This window comes from Sciurus carolinensis, chromosome 17, assembly GCF_902686445.1.
Source record: "Sciurus carolinensis chromosome 17, mSciCar1.2, whole genome shotgun sequence".
NCBI classification, from domain to species: Eukaryota; Metazoa; Chordata; class Mammalia; order Rodentia; family Sciuridae; genus Sciurus; species Sciurus carolinensis.
In genome coordinates, this window is record NC_062229.1 from 12,453,996 (window position 1) to 12,474,201 (window position 20,206).

General features: G+C 38.0%; 1 protein-coding gene and 1 pseudogene across 1 annotated transcript; both read right to left on the minus strand.

Moving 5' to 3' along the window:
* Positions 1-2,756: 2,756 nt before the first annotated feature.
* Positions 2,757-3,692, minus strand: LOC124968298 (olfactory receptor 7D4-like; annotated as a pseudogene).
* Positions 3,693-16,631: 12,939 nt separating this feature from the next.
* LOC124969255 (olfactory receptor 7E24-like) lies at positions 16,632-17,564 on the minus strand. Its single transcript, XM_047532118.1, has one exon. It carries the CDS (start codon positions 17,460-17,462, stop codon positions 16,632-16,634), a length of 831 nt encoding a protein of 276 aa, XP_047388074.1. The 5' UTR covers positions 17,463-17,564.
* Positions 17,565-20,206: the final 2,642 nt, after the last annotated feature.

Genomic DNA, 20,206 nt, shown 5'->3' on the forward strand with positions numbered 1-20,206 from the left:
CCGATCTCTGGGGGAGATGGACACAATGCCTTTTGGAGCCTCCACCATGACTTTAACAGAACCCACCGCATCTGGGTTAATCACTCCAGGAAAGACATGAAGGCCTTGTAAGATTGAAGAGGCTCACCCAATGAGCAAACCTACAGTGTCCTGTGGCAGAGATCCTTTAAAATCAGTGTCAATCACCTGAACACCCATGTTAGGTATTAAAATGAGTCTGGTGGTGGAACAGAGGTCAACTCCTGTGGAACCTTTAGTGGCTCTCCTGGACTCTTGGGGTGTCTCAGAGATGGCCAATACTCGTCCGGCATGGCTACTTCCTCTGTGGCCCCATATATTTGTGGGCCCTGAGGACGGGGGCCCTTCCAGCCATTTTTTGAATCAATCCTTTCAATAAACCAGCCATGGATATCTTTCATGGACTTACATTTATTAGCCCAATGTTTTCCTTTCTTACATCTAGGACACACCCCCGGGAGGCGATTTGGAGGAGCGTTATTTGTCCTTTCTACCTTATGTATACTAGGACACTCTCTCATGAAATGTCCTTCTTGTCCACAAGAATAACACTTCCTATTTCCGGAGGAAGTCTTGTTAGAAAGTTGAAGGAAGGCAGCGGCTAAGCCTGCATTTGTTAATGGGCCGCCTATTTCTCTACAAGCTTTCATCCATGCCTCTATGCCTTTGCTTTTAAATGGATTAATAGCATTTCTGCATTCTCTTGTACATTGTTCATATACTAATTGTTTAATTAAAGGCATAGCTACATCAGCATCCCTGAAGATCTTTCCTGCTGCATCTACCATTCTAGCCACGAAATCTGAAAAAGCTTCTGTGGGGCCTTGGACAATTTTTGTTAAGTTACCTCGCACTTCTCCTTTATTAGGAAGTGCTTTCCAGGCAGCAATGCAGATCTTATTAATTTGTTCATAAACCTCTAATGGAAAGCCTGTTTGCTGATTGGCAAATCCACCCTGCCCCAGAAGCATATCCACATCCCAGGCAGGTTTGCCCATAGCTTGGTTGCGTGCAGCCTGTTCATTGGCCCCCTCTAACACGAAGGCTCTCCAGTCTAAATATTTACCTGGGGAAACACAAGCTTTCACTAAACTGGCCCAGTCCGAGGGGGTCATGCAGAATCTATTGAGCCCCTCTATTTGGGCGATAGTAAAAGCAGCATCCACACCATAAGTGCGGACAGATTCTGCTATATTCTTTATCGTTTTAAATTCTATGGGTTCCTGATGTCTTCCCCCATCATTATCCTGGAATACAGGACAGGCAAACCCCAACTCTACATGGGCAGCCCTCCAAGCTGCAGAGTTAAAAGTTCTACCCGTGCCTGGAACCCCTCCCACATATGGGGGAGGATCATAGGCTAGAGCTGGCTTCTGTTCTTCCTCATAGTCCTTCTGTCTAAAATCTTTTTGCCTCTTAGTTCCCCCTTCTTTTATCTTCACCTTCCGTAAGTGCTGCGTTAGCTCTTTCACTTCCTCATCACCGTCTGATTCTGACTCCCCTGTTTCTTCTGGTGTTCTAAGGGCTTTTAAATCTGGGTATAGTCTCCTCTTTGGAATAGCTCCATAAACCTGTTCTCCTGCACTATGTTTACTGGAAGTACTCATAGAATCCTCGGACTTCTCCTCATGTAGTTGTTCAAGAACTTCCTGTCCTTTATGAATAGCTTCCTGACATCTACCATCAAGAATACATCCTTTTATTAATTTCCATAGCGGTATCACCTCTTTCTCCAATTGTCCCTGCTCCTGAAGGAAATTCAAATCTTTTCTCAACTTATCCCAGCTGGCAGGATTCAAGCTACTGGAGACAGCAAACCATGGGGCCGCTTTATCAATTCTTACAAGGAATGTTTCTAAAGTACTGCATTTGACCTTGAGCTCTTTGGAGCGCAACAAAAAATCTAAAGACTGTACTAATGAACTAGATGGAGAATTGCCCATAATGAAAGCAGCGTTCAGAGCAAGCAGAATGAAAGCGAAAACAAAATATCTTTCTTTGTTGACCGACTATGCAAAGTCAATTATATTTATCTTTGTTGACCGACTATGCAAAGTCGATTATATTTATCTTTGTTGACCGACTATGCAAAGTCGATTCCCACTCTCTCTTATCTATAGAGGAGCGCCACACTTACCTGTGGTATTCACCGGTGCACCCCCTGACCACTGAAAGTTCTGATTCCCGGGTTTCGGCACCACTTGTCGTGTCCCTCGCCCACAAGAAAGCACGACACAGGAATCTTCCTTCAGCAATTTAATAAGGACCTTATTATTATAAAACCATGGTTTTTCTTCTTCCTCCTTCTTGAGCTGAATTCATACACTTTTATACTCTTGCAATAGCCAATCTACTCCTGCCACTTGGCCTATGTTCATAGGTGCTCCCATTTGCAACAGTTGGCTCAACCAAATATGGGCTTGTTTACCTAGAAAGCACTTCAGGAAACCAGCGCCATCTTATCATGGTGGCGAGGCGGATCACCACATCAGAAGTCTCAGGAATATCTGTAAGAAAAGTTACCAAACTTGATACGTTATGGACCATGGATAGGAAAGAAATGTTAAAAGAACTACAGAGGAAACTTTTGAGGAAAAACATTAGCAAGGGATATGTGATTCTGGAAAGCAAAAAATTCAGCCTGGCCTTTGTGGGAGAAAATGAGCCAAGATGTTGAAATTCACAACACTTTCTTTTAGAGCACACAACTTACACTTAGTTCTGAGGTCAGTGATCCATCAGGGACAAGAGCCTGTCCTGCTGAGGAGTCTCCACAGGGCCCGCTTCACATCCTTGTTCTGCAGGCTGTAGATGAAGGGGTTTAACATGGGGGTGACCACAGTGTACATCACTGAGGAAATAGAGATTTTCTGGGGAGAGTGAGTCACAGGAGAACTGAGGTAAACTCCAAGTCCTGTTCCATAGAACAAGGAGACCACACAGAGGTGAGACCCACAGGTGGAGAATGCTTTATACTTGCTTACAGAGGACATCTTCATTAAGGAGGAGACAATCTGAGAGTAAGAGAACAGAATTCCAGTAACAGAAAACATGCCCAGCACAACAGCCACCACAAACATAAAGATGTTATTGACAAGAGTATCAGAGCTGGCCACCTTGAGAAGCTGAGCCACTTCACAAAAGAAATGTGGGATTTCAGTGCCTTTGGAGAAGGTCAGCTGCTTCTTCAATAGAATATGAATCAGGGACACCCAGCATATAATAAGCCAAGAAATCAGAACCAGAAGGCCACAATGTCAGGGGTTCATGATGACTACATAGTTCAGGGGGTGGCAGATGGCTGCAAATCTGTCATATGCCATTATGGTCAGCAGTAAAACATCTATTACAACAAAAACCATACAATACTATGCCTGAGTGAGGCACTCTATGTAGGAAATATCTTTGCTATGTGCATGGATGTTCACCAGCAACTTGGGGACTGTGGTGGAGGTGAAACAGATGTCATTGAAGGACAGGTTGGAGAGGAGGAAGTACATGGGAGTGTGGAGATGGGAGTCAGAGCAGATGGCAAGGATGATGAGCAGGTTCCCAAGCACTGTGACCAGGTACATGAACAGGAACAAGCCAAAGAGGAAGGACTGCAGTTCAGGATCCTCCGAGAGACCCAAGAGGAGAAACTGTGATAAGCCTGTGTGGTTCTCTCCTTCCATGTAGCTGGTGTATCTGCTAGAGAAGGAGGCAAAGGCAATATTCAATAAACAGCCAAGTTGTTCCCAAATTACAGCATCATCTTGGATGGACTTCCTTCTTTTGTTTATATTTGTTTTTCAACAAACACAAATGTTAGATATGTAATGAATAATGAGACCAAATGTCTACTATATAATAAGTAAAATAATTTCAAGCTTAGCTCTTGCCTGAATATAGACATAAAATTAAGTAGTAAGGTTACATACAATGCATTGATATTTATTTTAGAAGAATAATACATGATGAACCAGGAATACTCATTGTTTGACTGGAAGCCTCCTCAACGTATGAATGTTTGTTGACATAATTCATCACAAAACTATATACTGAATACACATAACAATAACCACAATAGAAGAATGGATTTTAGAAAATGGAACAGACATTTATATAGTTGGAGACTGTCAGTTAACAAGGACCTTTTGTGAACCCAATAAAGAATGGTAGTTTTTAAACCACAGCAACAGGAAAAGTTATATTGAGACATGGGAGTGTTCATATTTAATTCATGAATACATCAAACAGTCTCCCTCAACACAATCATTTGAGATTTTCCTGGACATTTATAGGAATTGGGAATGTTTAAAAAAAAAAAAAAGGAAATTGAGTTGGTAATTAATTAACAAAAATAATTTTATTATTGATAGATGCTATTTTTAGACACTATGGTGAAAGGATAATTACAACAATAAAACTAATCAAAGTTATCAGTAACTCTAATCTGCCAGGAAATATAGGTAGGGACCTGAGAAGAAATGCCAACCAAATTTGGAACAAAGTAGACAATGCCTCCATATAACAGATTTCAGGTGAGTAAATAATGCCTGAATAATTGGAAGCAGGAAATCTGACAGGAACCTGCAATTTATAGGAGAGAATGAAGAAGATTCAGGGACTCAGCAGAAAGTAAGTTATTAGAATGAAACTCTAGAATCCAAAGAATGAGAAAATTAAATCGAAGAATTGCTATGAAAGAAAGATGTCAATGGAAACTAAGTCCGGTCAAAGGAACTTCACCTTCAAAGGCTATAATTAATTAATTAATTAAAAAATAAATAAATAAATAGATAGATATATAAATAAAAATAAGAGGACTTTCCCAGTTTCATTATTCTAGAGTAAAGCCCAGTACCCACACTCTCTCCTCTTTCCCTTCTCACCACAACCAGCCTCACAGGGACACACCAGTCCTCCATGGTGGCTGTGACTGAAGCTTTCTCTTCTCCATGATGTGTCTTTATGAAGTCCTTCTGTGTCTTCATGGAGGTTGTGATCAGAAAAGTGTTGGTGAGGGGCAAAAGTGGAGGTTTATAATTTCTAGAATCTCAACCTTGAATTCTCAGAGCTCCTCATTAAATAAAATGTTTGATTGTCTTTCCATTCTCCAAACAAATCAGCACCGTTGGGGTACAAATAAGAAAGCGGACTGGAAAATTATCAATCCATCTTGTGTCTATGTAAGATGAATAGATTTCCTCCATTGGAGAAACTCTTTTTGTCTATATTTCAATTTCAAAGTCACAAGATTTATTTTAAGTAATGTTTAACTTCTGTAAGGAACAAATCACCCCCCCCAAACATCTCTGGATGTACTTCCTTAGAAGAATCTGTGGCACTCTGAATCTTATAGTGTCCACAACATTATAAAGGAAACTAAGTCCAGTTTTTTACATATCCAATATCTTCTATTTATTTTATTTTTAATGGTGCATTATTACCATAAGTGATAGTGGAATTCATTATGCCATATTTGCACATCCACACAAAACAGGTTGATCAATCTCATTCTGAAATACCTTGCTTTTTCCTTTCCTCCTTTCTTCCCCAATCCTGTGTTCTACCCTGTTGATCCCCCTTATATTATTATATTGTTATTGATTACTGCATTATAATTACATATATAAGCATGATTCATTGTGTTATATTTGTACATGAATATTCTGATTTGCTAAATTTCATTTACCAGTATTTTCCCATGGCCTCCCCTCCTTCCTCCCACCGGAATCCTTCCTCTACTTCATTCAAGTCCCTGTGAGATCCCCTTTTTTCTTTTCTTTTTTTTTTTTCTTCCTTTACCTTCCACAGGAGAGAAAACATTTGACTCTTGACTTTCTGAGTCTGGCTTATTTCAACTAGCATGGCATGCTCCAGTTCCATCCTTTGACCTGTAAATAACATATTTTCATTTTTCTTTATGGCAGAGTAAAGTCCAGTGTTTATACATACCACATTTTCTCTATCCACTTGTCTGAAGAGGGGTATCTAGGCTGGTTCTGCAAATTGGCTATTGTGAGTTGCACTGCTACAAACATTGGTAGATGTGTAAGAAGTCCTTTCTCCAAAGAGTGTCTTTTCTCCACCATATGCTTTTGACAACCTTGTCAAGGATCAGATGACTGTATCTTCATGGATCTGGCTCTGTGTCTTTTTTTCATTGATTTTCATGTTTTTTTTTTGTCCAAATATCACAGTTTTTGTTACTCTAATTTGAGATCAGATATTGTGATGCCTGCAGCACCACTTTTATTGCTCAGGATTGCTTTGGCTATTCTGGATCTTTTATTCTTCCATATTAATTTTAGTTCTGAGAATGAAAAATGTCATTGGTATTTTGATGGAGACTGCATTAGATCTGTAAATCATTTTGGGTAATACGGCTGATATGGCAATATTAATATCTGACAATATTAATTCTGCCTCTCCAAGAACATGGGAGGTCTTTCATCTTCTAAGATCTTTTCAATTTCTTTCTTCAATTTTCTATACTTTCATTGTACAGATCTTTCACCTCCTTGGTTAGATTGATTACCAGTTTTTTTTAAGGCTATCATGAATGGAATTGTGTCCTGATTTCTTTGCCAGCAGATTCATTATTGGAATATAGGAAAATTATTGATTTTTGTATGCTGATCATATGTCCTGCTATTTTTCTGAATTTGTTTATGAATTCTGGAAGTCTTCTGGTGGAATTGAGTCTTCTAAGTATAGGATCATGTTGTCTAAAACAGAAATAATCTGACCTTTTCTTTCCTATTTGTATCCCTTGAATTTTATTTTCTTGGCTGATTTTTTTTGATTGATTGCTTTTGGTAGAGTTTCAAAAATGACATCAGGTAGGAGTGACTAGAGTAGAAATCTGTCTCATTCCTGATTTTGGAGAAAATTTTTTCAGTTTTTCTTTGGTATGATGTTGACTTTGGGTTTGTCATGTATAGTATTTTTTTATTTTTTATTTTTCCACATTTTTTATTGGTGCATTATAGTGTATACAGTGATGGGAATTTTTACATCTTCACACATGCATGCAATATAACAATATAATTTGGTCAGTATCACTCCCCAGCATTCCCTCCATTTCTTCTCACCTCCCTCGTCTTGGTGCCTTTCCTCTACTGCTCTCCCTTTGATTTTTGTAAAATCTGCCCTCACCTTTCTTTTCTTGATCCTCTCTAGCTACTACATATGAGAGAAAATATATCCCCCTTTATCTTCTGAGTTTGATTTATTTTGCTTAACAGGATGGTCTCTAGTTCCATCCATTGTCCTGCAAATGACAATATTTCATTTTTCTTTATGACTGAATAAAATTCCATTGTATATATATGTCACATTTTCTTTCCTCATTCATCATTCTTTTACAACCAGGCTGTTCTATTGTTTTGCTACTGTGGATTGTGCTACTATAAACATGTCTTGTGTATATTTTAGATTTTGAGGTCCGTTCCTTGTAGCACTCCTTTCTTCAGAGTTTTTAACATGAGTAGTACTGGATTTTGTCAAGAGTTTTTTTTTTTTTTTCACATATGGAAATGATCTTTGTTTTTTTTTTTTTTTGGTCCTTAATTCATGTGTTGGATTATATTCTTTGATTCACATATGTTGAACCAACCTTACTTCCCTGGGATTAAATCCAGTTTATCATGGTACACTATCTTCTTAATATGTTTTTGGATGTTGAATGTTAATATCTTATTAAGAACTTTTACATCTATGCTCATCAGGGATATTGGTATGCAGCATTTATTCCTTTGATGTGTCTTTGATTTTGGTATCAGACTTATCCTGGATTTATAGAATGAGTTTGAGATGTTGCTTCATTTCTATTTCATGGAATAGTTTGAGGGTAGATCAGCATTATTTCTTATTTCAAGGTCTGGCAAAACTCTGCTGAGAATCTTTCAGATCTAGATTTTTCTTTTTGGAAGTCTTTCATTTGCTATTTGAATCTCAGTGCATGATATTTTTCTGTTTAGTTTTTCTATACACTCTTGACTCAACTTGAGCAGGTAATACATGTCTAAAATTTTTTCAACATCTTCGAGATTTTCTAATTTATAAAAATTTAAGTTTTAAAAGAGTCTCTGATAATCTTTATTTCTGAAATGTCTATGGTGATACCTTCTTGTCCAAAATCTCTGTTATTGATCTTCTCTTTCTTTCTTTTGGTTGATTTTGTTAAGTGTTTATTGTCTTTTCAAAGAACCAACTCTGTTGCATTGATTATTTGTATTTTGTATTCTCAATTTTCTTTCTTTTTTTTTTTTTTTTTGTGGTGCTGGGAACCCAGGGCCTTGTGCTTGCAAAGCAAGCACTCTACCAACTGAGCTATCTCCCCAGCCCTCAATTTTCTTAATATTGGCTCTGAAGTTAATTTTTTCCTGTCTTCTACTGGTTTTATAATTAATTTGTTCTTTTTTAGGGACTTGAGGTGTGATATTAGATTATTTATTTGGTATTTTTCTATTTTTAAGGTTCTATATGTTGAAAAATAGAAAATAATGGGTTAAAAACTAAATAGCTTGAAAAATAAATACTCTGCACTTATTTTTCAATAGTTCAGAGTTATTTTTATCAGTGCTGCACAATCTGAAGGAAATGTCTCAGATTGAGTTCATTTCTTACTTTTTGCCACTGCTTTCCATGGCATTGGAAACTTCTTAAATAGTTTTCTAATACCAAACATTCCTTAACAGATTTTCTCATTAAACCCAACCCTCTGGGTACAGTTGAGATACCAAACCCAAGTCTGAAACATTATGTCCATATTTTTATCTAATGCAACAAGATCTATCCACTGAGGTTCACCAGAAACCCAGGAGGCAGAGCACAGAGAGCAGAGGAGGTCTCTGCCTGGAGTGACAGGCTATGCTTCTACCGTCAATTGTACAATAATTCATGTTATTATTTTTAGAAGGTGGTTATAAAAGTAAAATGTAACAAGCTACATTTTTTAAAAAAATCTCAGCTTTGAATCTGGCCTTCGGAAGCTCCAAGTAAATGTTCATGATGATGTAGTTCCTAACATCATTTTCATCTTTACCATCATATTCAACTTTATGATCATTTTAAGTGCTTTACCGGGACCAATTTCCTGTTCTGGTAGGATAGAGGTCAAGAAGTGATAGAACCAGTGTGGAAGGAGAGGAAACTCTCTATGACAGTCTTCCTAACCTCACAAGAAGCAATAATGTAAGCGTCATAGGCCCCTGAGCTGAAACATTGCATGTTGGAGCATTTCCATTTTACTAACCCGACTATCAAGTCTGAACAGGTGATGTTGAAATGATGTCCCTGACTTTTCCTTCTCAAATCACTGTCTCCTTCAGATCTTACTGGGATGCTCTGGATTTCTGTTAGTTCTTGACTTGTGTGTAAGAAACTGTTGACCCTTCACCAGATGGCATGTGATGAGGGCTGATACTTATCAGAACTGAGAGGAAGAGAGAGTCACTCATGGATGCCTTTGGGCAGATGATGGCTCTGGAAGTAGATCTATGCATGTTGACCATTGAAAGGGACAATCTAAATGGCTAAAGAAACAGGCTGATTATTTATACTTGTGTCACCTTGAGAGCTCCACATATGGAGCTCATAATTAGTCAGGGTGGTCCATGTTTTCCCAGTCTCTGAGAGCGTAATAGTAGTAATGCATGAAGAAGAAGCAAAACATGAAAATATGTAAGGCTCTGAGACCTTCCTATTCTGGTGATAAACCTTCTGTGTATGCCTGACTTCTGATTACAAGGATGTTAATATAAAGTTCTAATTGTGTTAATCTAATTTCTGACTTTAACAATTTGCTCTCTGCAATCATTGTATTAATCATGTAATTTAGGGATTATTAGGAATTCCATAGGAATAGTCCCACACAATTTCCATTTGCCCAGTTAAGATTTATTTCTAAGAGTAACTTTCTATTCCCTTTCTTGGGGACTGTGGTTATACTGATTGAAGCTTTGCATATTTAAATGATAGTAAAATTCTAATTTTTCTCTTAAACAGATATATATTGAGATATTAAAGCTATTGATTTTGTGAAATTATAAGTTGCTGTTCCCTTAAGCAATTCAGAGTACCCTGCAAGGCTATATCAAGATGTGAACTAGGACCATTGTCACCTCAAGGCTATATATTGGAGGAGAACAAGTTGGGAAGTTCCCAGCTTACAAGCTCACTCACATGCTGCTGGTGGCTTGAAACCAGATCTTTTCAGGATGTGGCAAGAAGAATTCATTGGTGCTTTCCACTTGAGACTCTCATGAGTTTGCTCCCAACAAGGCAGCTGGCTTCCATCAGAGCTAGCAAACAAGTGACTAAGAAACACACAGTCATGAAGTTCAAATTCAGAGTCCTTTTGAACCCTAATTCCGTAAGAAATGTTTCAACAGTTTTGCCATATTGAATTGATTGGAAGCAAAACATTTGTTCCAGGACACACTCAATGAAATGGTTTTGTGAAATGATATATGGATGCCAGAAATGAGGGTCTTGGGAATATATTAAAGCTGCCCAAACACAGATCTCATTTCAGCTTTGAGTTGTAAACATAACAATATTCTTGAGATGTTGTTCTGCTCTCCCTCATAGTCCAGAACCCCTCACACCACCACAGTCTTAAAAAAAATTCCCTGCAGAAGAAATGTCATGTGGATAGAAATTTTCTCTAATATTTGTATTTCTGTAGACTGTACTATGCTATTCCAGGCCATTAGGCAGAGGAAGCAAAGGAGGTTTCTCTTTCATTAATAGAGTTGCTATGTTGATATCATGCCACACATTCAGCAAGAGTGTCCAGTGATGTGAATTATCCTTTTCTAGAAAAATCTCATCTTGCTGCAGATGGTACCTTCTTCAGTTCAATTTGTGTTCACCACTTCTGGAATTAAATAAATAGGCTTTAGTTCCTCTGTTTTTTTTTTTTTTTTTTTTTTTTTTTTTTTTTTTTTTTTTTTTTTTTTTACTTGATAAGGTAATTTGGATGAGAATGGTAGTCTTTGACCACATTCTATCTCCTGTCCATGTGGCCACCATGACTCAGAGGACTTTGTGTGAGGAATTTAGAGATAACAGTGTCATTAATTGATATAAAGAAATATTAACCACATACCAAATTAAAGTAGATATGAAAGAAAAGATGTAACTCTGTGGGGGCAATAGCAGAGCGTATTTTGTGAAAATCAAATGATCAATGGCAAGTGTGCAGAGTATAATTTCAGATGGAGAGGAATGTTACAATGCTTTGTCAGAAGCAAAAATGTAATAGGAAACCAAAATCATTTCACAGAGGACAGAAGTGGTCAGATATTAGTATCACTGTAAGAATAAGGTAGAAGACAAAGACGGCATGGAATAAAGAAGATATTTATACTTGTGTAGTACCATGAGTTATTGTGTGATTTTCCAATTCTATCTCACATTATGTGTGTGATCACCAAACTCTCACATTCTGTTTCTTAGATTTGCACTAGGCTATGTCATTCCTCCCTGTCGTAACCCTTTATTATTTGCAGAACATTGAAATCCCATCATTTATTCTATGAGTTGACCCAGTTATTGGTTTTAAAAGAAACTATATCCTATTAATTACTCATGATAATATAAAAACACTCCTGGATTTCTTCTCTCAGGACATCTGAGACATGTACAGAAGGCACAGGTCTCCCAGGAGAAGGGAAAGTGCTGGTTGCACAGATGACATCCTGTCTTTACATTTTCTTATAAGAATAGTTTATATATCCAATGGTATCCAAGTACATGTGTTAATAATTGCCTTCTCTGTGGTGTATTTTGACATGCAGATCATTGATATTCACTTATTGCCCTTGACCCTCTCAGTCTCCATACTCAGATAAAAGATGTTACAGACTCTTAGGTGTCAGGGGTTGAAGCACATTTAGAATCCAAAAAATTTATCGGGTGGACATCAACCTTGGAACAAGATGATGATGATGATGACAGAGATGAAATTTCTCCCTGAGGAATTCTTATGATTTTCACAGATTTATTTTTAATCCTAGAGGAGTTGAAGCAAGTGTCATTAAATCTAAAAACAGTGAAAACTTCAGAGTTAGGTCAAGTGCTGACACACACACAGCTAATACATTCAGGAGCTAATATTAAAAAACAAATTTTCTGTCTGTAAAGTCCATTGGTTGAGTCTATTACTATGAGAAGGAAAATCTTAAATTTATTACAAAGAGCTGAATACTTTGAAGTCATATAGTGCATTACATCCACTCAAGCACCCTCTTTTTGTTTTAACCCTGAGCATACACTGGAGGAAGTTAAACAGAATGTGTTTTGTATCATATTCAAAATTGCACTGTTTATATCAGGTTCCCTTTAATTCCTGGAATTCTTGCTTTTTTAATGTTTTATTAGTGTATTATAGCTATTCATCACAGTGGGTTTCATTTTGATATATTAGCACGTGTGTATGAATATAACTTGGTCCATTTCAATCCCCAGTTCTTGCACTTAGCTTCCCCTCCTCCCTCTCCCAGTTCCCTTTTCTCTACTGCTCTCCCATTTATAGATCTGCATAAGGTGGAATTCTCTGTGGTATGTTCATATGTGCACATAGCATACTTCGGTGAACTTCCTTCTACAGTTCTTCCGTTTTCTCTTCCCTTCTCTGTTCCCCTCAACCTCTACTCCACTGATCTCCCTTATATTTTTATGGAATTTCCCCCCCCCTTTAAAAATCCTTTATTTCTCTCTAACTTCCTCCTATGATAGAAAATATTTTATCACTGACTTTCTGAGCCTGGCTTATTTCATTAGAATGATGTTTTTCAATTTCATTCATTTTACCAGCAAATGACATAATTTAATTCTTTATGTCTGAGTGAAACACCATCCTGTATATATACCACATTTCCTCTATTTATTTCTCTGTCGATAAACAGCCAGGCTGGTTCCATAATTTAGCTATTGCGAATTGTGCTGCTATAAACATTGATATTCACGTGTCATTATAGTATGCTGATTGCACTTCTTTTCGATAAATACCGAGGTGTGGGAGAGCTGGGTCATGTGATGCTTCCGTTCCCAGTCTTTTGAGGAATCTTCATACCACTTTACACAGTGGTTGTGCCAGTTTGCATTCCCACCAGAACTGTAGGACTATAACATTTCCTCTATGTCCTCACCAGTATTTATTATTATTTGTATTAAAGCTTGCAATACTAACTAGAATAAGTTGAAATCTCAGTGTAGTTTTGATTTACAATTCCATCATTAATAAGGATTGTATAATTTTTTTCCATATATTTCTTGGTCATTGGTATTTCTTTTATGGAGAAATATCTGTTTAGTTCATTTACACATTTAGTGTTTGAATTGTTAGGGTTGTCTGGCATTATTTGAATTCTTTCTATATTCTGGATACTTATCTCCTTTTGGAAGGGGAGTTGGCAAATATTTACCCCCATAATGTAGGCTTTCTCTTCACACTCTTTTTTCCTTTGCTGTGGAGAGGCTTTTTAACTTGATGTCATTCCACTTATGGATTCTTGGTTTTACTTCTTGAGTTTAAGTGGTCTTGTTCTGAAAGTCTGTATCTGTGCCAATATGTAGAGATTCATTGCAGTTCACACCAAAACCCAATATTTTTCACAGAACTAGAAAACACAGCTCTAACACTCACTTGAAAGAATAAAAGAGTCAGAACAGCCAAAGCAATACTGAACAAAGAGAATAATGCTGGAGGTATCATAATGCCTGATCTCAGGTAGTCTATGAACTTCAATAACAAAATATCATGGTTTTGGCACCAAAACATGAAGACCAGTGGAATAAAATAGAAGACAAGGAGACAGACCCACATAGATACAGTCTTCTGACACTTGATAAAGATGCCAAAAACACATGGTGGGGGAAAAATAGTCTTTTTAAACAAATGATGCTGAGAAATTGAATATTCATATTTTATCTTTTGCCCAGCACAAAAGTCAACTCAAAGTGGATCAGAGAATTAGGAATCAGTCCAGCAATTTTTCTACTGCTAGAAGTAAACATCAGTTCAACACTCCAGCATTTAGACAAATACTCACTTTTTTTTCTCATGAAGGGGAGAATAGGGGCTGGATCTGCAGCTCAGTGGCAGAGTGCTTGCCTAGTACCTGTGAGGCACTGAGTGCGAGCCACAGCACCATGTGAAAATAAACAAATAAAATAAAGGCATTCGTTCCGTCTACAACTATAGAAAAAATTTATAAAGAGGAGAATAGGAATTGAAGAATCTATCAGTTGACACATGATAATGACTGGGCCATAGGGAAAGTTATTTTTTGCCTACCAGGGTCCTGGCCACAGAAAAGTTCATGGAACGTAGCAAATGAAAATTGAAGGTAGCCATGTTTTTACAGGTAAAATGTTGAACTTACTTGGTTCTAATCTCAGTTCCCTCTTCTATGGTGATTATCCTCAAGAAAGAAAAGCAAAACCAAAATCTCTTGCTTTCCCTATTGTGTGTCCAATTAAGAAAATTATGTCCTCATTAGTTTATATCTTTGTTTTAGAGAATCAAACATGCATTTTATTCTACAACTTTAAATGTGAATCCTCCTAATAATAAACACAAGCAAGTCACCCATTCTTCTCTCGGTAGTTTAGGGAGCACACTGAAGAAAGTCAACCAGTCTAAGGGGAAATCCTAATAGTAGATATATGCCTCTAAAACATATCTTCAGCATTTTTTGTGAGTTAGTGTGAATGCCGATTTTATGTGTAAACTTGAAGGGTCATTGGTGCTCAGATATTTGGTCAAACATTGTTCCAGTATGTGTGTCTTTAAGAGTTTAGTATTTTTAGTTGAAATTGACATTTGAATTTGGTGGCTGAGTAAAGCAAATTACTCTCTTGGGTTATTTTACTTTCTGTTACTACAATAAAATACCCGAGGTTGGTAACTTACAAGGAGAAGAGGTTTATTTTGCTCATAGTTTGGGATGCTAAAGACCCAGCGTGGCACTGACTGTGATGAGCATCATGGCAAGTGGTATTACCCATGTGAAAGGAGGAGAATGCAGGGTGAGACAGGAAGCCGGAGAGTGTGGAGCCGAGCAACCAGTCTTGCAGCCAGTCGGGCAGACCTGACATATGCTACCGCCATGAAAACTCACTAGAACACCCAGAACAACGACATCTATTTAAAACCAACTTTATTTCTTGAGCATAGTTGGAAACATTTTAATTGTAGGCAACTCTCCTCTTACCTTTGTCCACATGCTACAATTTACCACTCAACTTTCAATCAAGAAAATAGAAACAAATATCCTTATTTCAGTGGAGATAACTGAATACAAGCAATTGGTTTGATTTAGTGGTCAACAAGGCAAAAAGGGAAGAGTGTGGCAATAGACAAAGTAACTGAATGAATCCTCTAAAACAGTAAGAGCACAGGGGTAGGAAGGGAGTAGTGAAATACCCCAAATTTTCATGGTAGTGAAATTCAGTGATGGTGCATGAATGTGTGTAAGCTCAGACAGAGGTAACTGAAGAACGGACAGGCCAGATGTAATCAAAAAGAACTTCATTGGGATGGCTTTCGGTGGAGGATCACCAGTTCACCAGAGTGAGGCCTGGAGAATTTGCACGTGTCCCCAACTGGATATCGCTACTGTAGACCGGGGTGGGCAGGGCGAAGCTTGAAGACCTTGTGTCCTCCTGGGATTGGCTGGGGACTCCACTGACCATCAGGCAATTGTGAGGCAACATTAGGGTTGATCTCTCAGCTCCTGATTGTTGTTCCCTGGCATGCAGGCTACGCTGATCCTTGGTGCATGCCTGAGCTGCCTGATGCCCTGCCCCATCCAGCCTCCTCAGACCACCCTGACACTGTGCAACAACAAAATCAGGTGGAAAACACAGTCACCATTTAAGAGACCCTGCTCAGCATCAAATGTAACTATAGAAGATTGAGACTAAAGCAGCAAAACAATAATATGAAACCAGTACAATGACAACCTATATGGCATTGCAGAACAAGGCATTTCAAGAAGATATTTGAAGAAAACCACCTTGTCTGATGCTAAAATAAACTCGTTTCCAACCCCTTTGAATCTAGTCCCTTTAGGAACCAGCATCTGAACTTACCTTAAAGTACTTTGAAATTCTAATAATGAGTCAGACTCACGTCAATCAGAATCTCTGGTGGTAGGACCCAAGCATCAGTTGTTTTAACCTCCCAAGGTAATTTCTATAAAATTCAATATGGAGCACGATTCATATGCCCCCTAGACATAACATGCCTAAATAGATATCTTACATTCATTTTTATAAGAAAGTGCACATGAAACTTCAAGATGAAGTAACTTTTATCTCTATATAAAAAATAGTTCAGTGTTTCACCTGGAGGCTAGGGTCCTTGCTCAGAAATAACAGAAGATACTTGGGTTTATTGGTTTTATTATGATGTCTACAATGAAAAAAGATTCCAGAATACTGAGCAATAGAATTAATCACAAATCAAAGCAAATAATATTCAGATATGAACCACAGAGTGGAATGAAAGCCATGGAACCACAAAAATAATGATTTAAAGAGGCAGGATGTGATGGTCTCAATGACTGATGGTTCTGAACCACATTAGAGCAAGGATATATGACAAAATGACATTAGAATGTTCTGCTGTGGAATCTTTTCAGGGCATTTTTAATGTCCCTGTTCCTCAGACTATAGATGAAAGGATTCAGCATAGGAGTGACCACAGTGTACATCACTGAGGACACTACGTCCTTCTTGGAGGAAGGTGACTTGGCTGAACCAAGGTACACTGCGAGACCTGTTGTGTAAAATAAGCCAACAATGGACAGGTGAGACCCACAGGTGGAGAAGGCTTTAAACTTCCCACCTGTGGATGGGATTCTTAGAACAGAGGAAACAATTTTATAGTAAGAGAAGAGAATACCTGAAATGGGGAAAAACCCAAACATGACACCAGTAAAATACATGACTATATTATTGGTGAAGGTGTCAGAACAGGTAAGATGAAGAAGTTGAGATGGGTCACAGAAGAAATCAGAAATTTCCACATTCTTATAATAGATACATTGTAAAGTAATCAAATTGTGGAGCTGAGAGTCCAAAATGCTAAACAAAAAAGACACAAAAACTAAGACTCCACAGACACGAGGGTTCATCATGAATGGATACTGCAGGGGGTGACAGATGGCCACAAATCTGTCATAGGCCATCACACTGAGAAGCAGACTATCCATACACACAAAAATGCTAAAAAGAGACATCTGAGTCAGGCAGCCCACATAGGAGATGGCTCTGCTGTGAGTTTGGATGTTCATGAGCATTTTGGGGACTGTGGTGGAAATGAAGCAGATGTCAACCAAAGACAGGTTGGATAGGAAGAAGTACATGGGGGTGTGGAGGTGGGAGTCAGAGCTGACAGCCAGGATGATGAGGAGGTTCCCAAGCACTGTGACCAGGTACATGGACAGGAACAGTCCAAAGAGGATGGACTGCAGGTCTGGATCCTCTGAGAGTCCCAGGAGATGGAATTCTGAGGCACTTGTTAGATTTTGTTCCACTATATTCATTAGAAATCCTTTCAAAAAGAAAAGGCAATGGGGGAAAGGAAATAAACAAGCAAGTGTCCTGTGCTCTGTGTGTGTTTTTAATTTATGCACTCACAATTAAAATATGCACAATTGAGGTCTGTACACCTTTACCAGTATTTCTCAAAATAACAATCCCAAACTTCTTAGGACTCTTTCATTATTGATTTCTGTATTATTCCATTTCTTCTATACACACCTACTTTAGAAACAATCAACTCCAGTTTTAAAACACTAAGAACATTATATATAACAGGTCTGTTTTCTTTGTAAAATAGAGAGAAAAAAATTCTTCTTTAAGAAAAAAGTCTTTCTCAATAAAGAAAATTTTAAAATAATCAAATATACCTTTATGTTATTCTATTGCAAAGGGATAAATTACCATGAGTTAAGATTATATATAAATACTAACAGCTACAACTGCACAACTTCATTATCTAAATACTAAAACACCAAGCCAATGACTCATAATCAGAAAAGAATGTTAATGTTATATGTCAGTTATCTTCTAGGCCACATTAATCAGGTTTCTGTTTTTGTTAACAAAGTATATGACATAAGCTACTTTAAGGAGGAGAAGTTTTGTTTTGATTCACTGTTTCCAAGGTTTCAGTTCATGGCTGAATGGCTTCATTGCTTTGGACCTGAGATGAGAAATAACATCATGGTGGAAGGATATAGCTGAGGATATCTGTAATGCTTGTGGCAGTCACAAAGCAGGGTGTGTGGAAGGGGGACTGGGGACAAGTTATAGTCCCCAAAGTCACACCTCCAGTGACCTACTTCCTTCAAACCTGCCTCACCTGCATACAGTGTAGTTATTCAAATTATTAAAGTATCAAATGGATTAACCCACTGATGAAGTTAGTGTACTCATAATCTAATTCCAAAAATATCATCTCTGGACTTTGTTTCATTAGGGACCAAGTTTTCAACTTATGAGTTTTGAGGGGGACATTCCAGGTCCAAACCATGATAGTGAATTTGGTTCCCAAAGCTCATTCCCATTGTACAATGCAAATTCAGTCCATCCCAAAGAGTCACCATAATCAACAGTTTCAGCATTGCTCAAAAGTCCAAGTCTAAAGTCTTCTCTGAGACTCCAGGCAAACACTTATCTGTGAATCTCTGTCAACATCAAAATTCAAATTACAAGCATCCAATGCACAGTGTCACAAAGTAAATATTCTGATTCTAAAAAGGAGATAGAGAGAAGGTATGGGGACCAAAGTTAGATAGAAAATCAGGTGGGTGAATATTAAATCCGACAGCCAGATGTCCAGCATCAAGGGATCAAGGTGCTGAGATGTGGGCTTGAAAGGGCCTGGGCATCCCTGAACCTATTGCCTTGCCAGTTGCTGCCCATGTGACCTCTTTTCTGGGTCAGAACTGCATGTGGTTTCAGACACCCTGGGCAGATATCCCTTGTTCTTGGCATCTCTCACTTCTTGGGGGTCTCCATTGAAGTTTAGGCTTCACTTTCATAGCTTTACACATCACCCTTTCTGAGGCAGCTCCAAGGGACTTGGTCCTGGACATGCTTTAGGGCTTTCTTTAAAATCTTGTTGGTGGACTCCATGACCCTTTAACTCTTGCATTCTTCATGCCTGAAAAATTGGCACCACATGAACAAAGATAAGTTCTGCCACCAGCAGCAGCAATAGCCAACCACCTTAGACTACAGCGGTAGTCACCTCTGAATTCCTTGGTGTCTGAGCATGGTGGAATGAATCCTGGGTAAACTTAGGTTGTTTTTGTCAGGTGTTTTGGTCACAGAGATGAAAACTGACTAACAGGAAATTGGAAGTGAGAACAGGAGTCATTGCTGTGACTGCACTTGACCATATGGTTCAGAAGCCTCTAGAATGGGTTTGCTGGAGGCATTGAGATAACACTGACATATAGGCTAGAGAAACCTTAGCGGGTAATAAGAAGAGCCAAATGGACAATTCTGTTGTAAATTCAGAAGAACACAATGCTGATAGGAATGCCGACAGTGAAGACTGCTAGTGGCATCTGAGACGGGAATAAGGGATGCATTGGAACTTGAACATGGAAGCAATTCAGGTTTGCTCTTTTGTCCCTTCACTCTACAATTTCATTTTTAAAACATGAAAAATAGAAAAGTACAGTAACAATGTCAAAATAAAGGGATTTTTTTCTCATCTTTAAAATGGGGAAAATAGCTACCTACCTGAAGGGGTTACTGTAAGAACGTTTCTCGAATAATATTTGAACCTATGGAGAATTTTGTTTATAAGTCTCATTTGTGAATATTTATTGGTGATTATTTTAAAATAGCCAGATATCCTGGTCTCAGACCAAAAGCAATTTAGTACAAATATCTGCATGTGGAATTCATGGTGGCCTTCTTTAATGCCAGAGTGGAGAGCCATTGCATTATATTATTTCTTGGAATTTAGAAAATGGTCAATAAATATTGTCTATTGTTACTAATGATAACACAGAATAGCTATATTAAATATGAAGGTTTAATCATGTTTGTTTCATAGCTATTGTTTCATAGAGATTTCAGTTATTACCATTGAAATGTGAGTTCTTGGAATCTACTTGATTTCATTCTCCTGCACACCTGTCCCACAATGGCAGCCCCTGCCAGG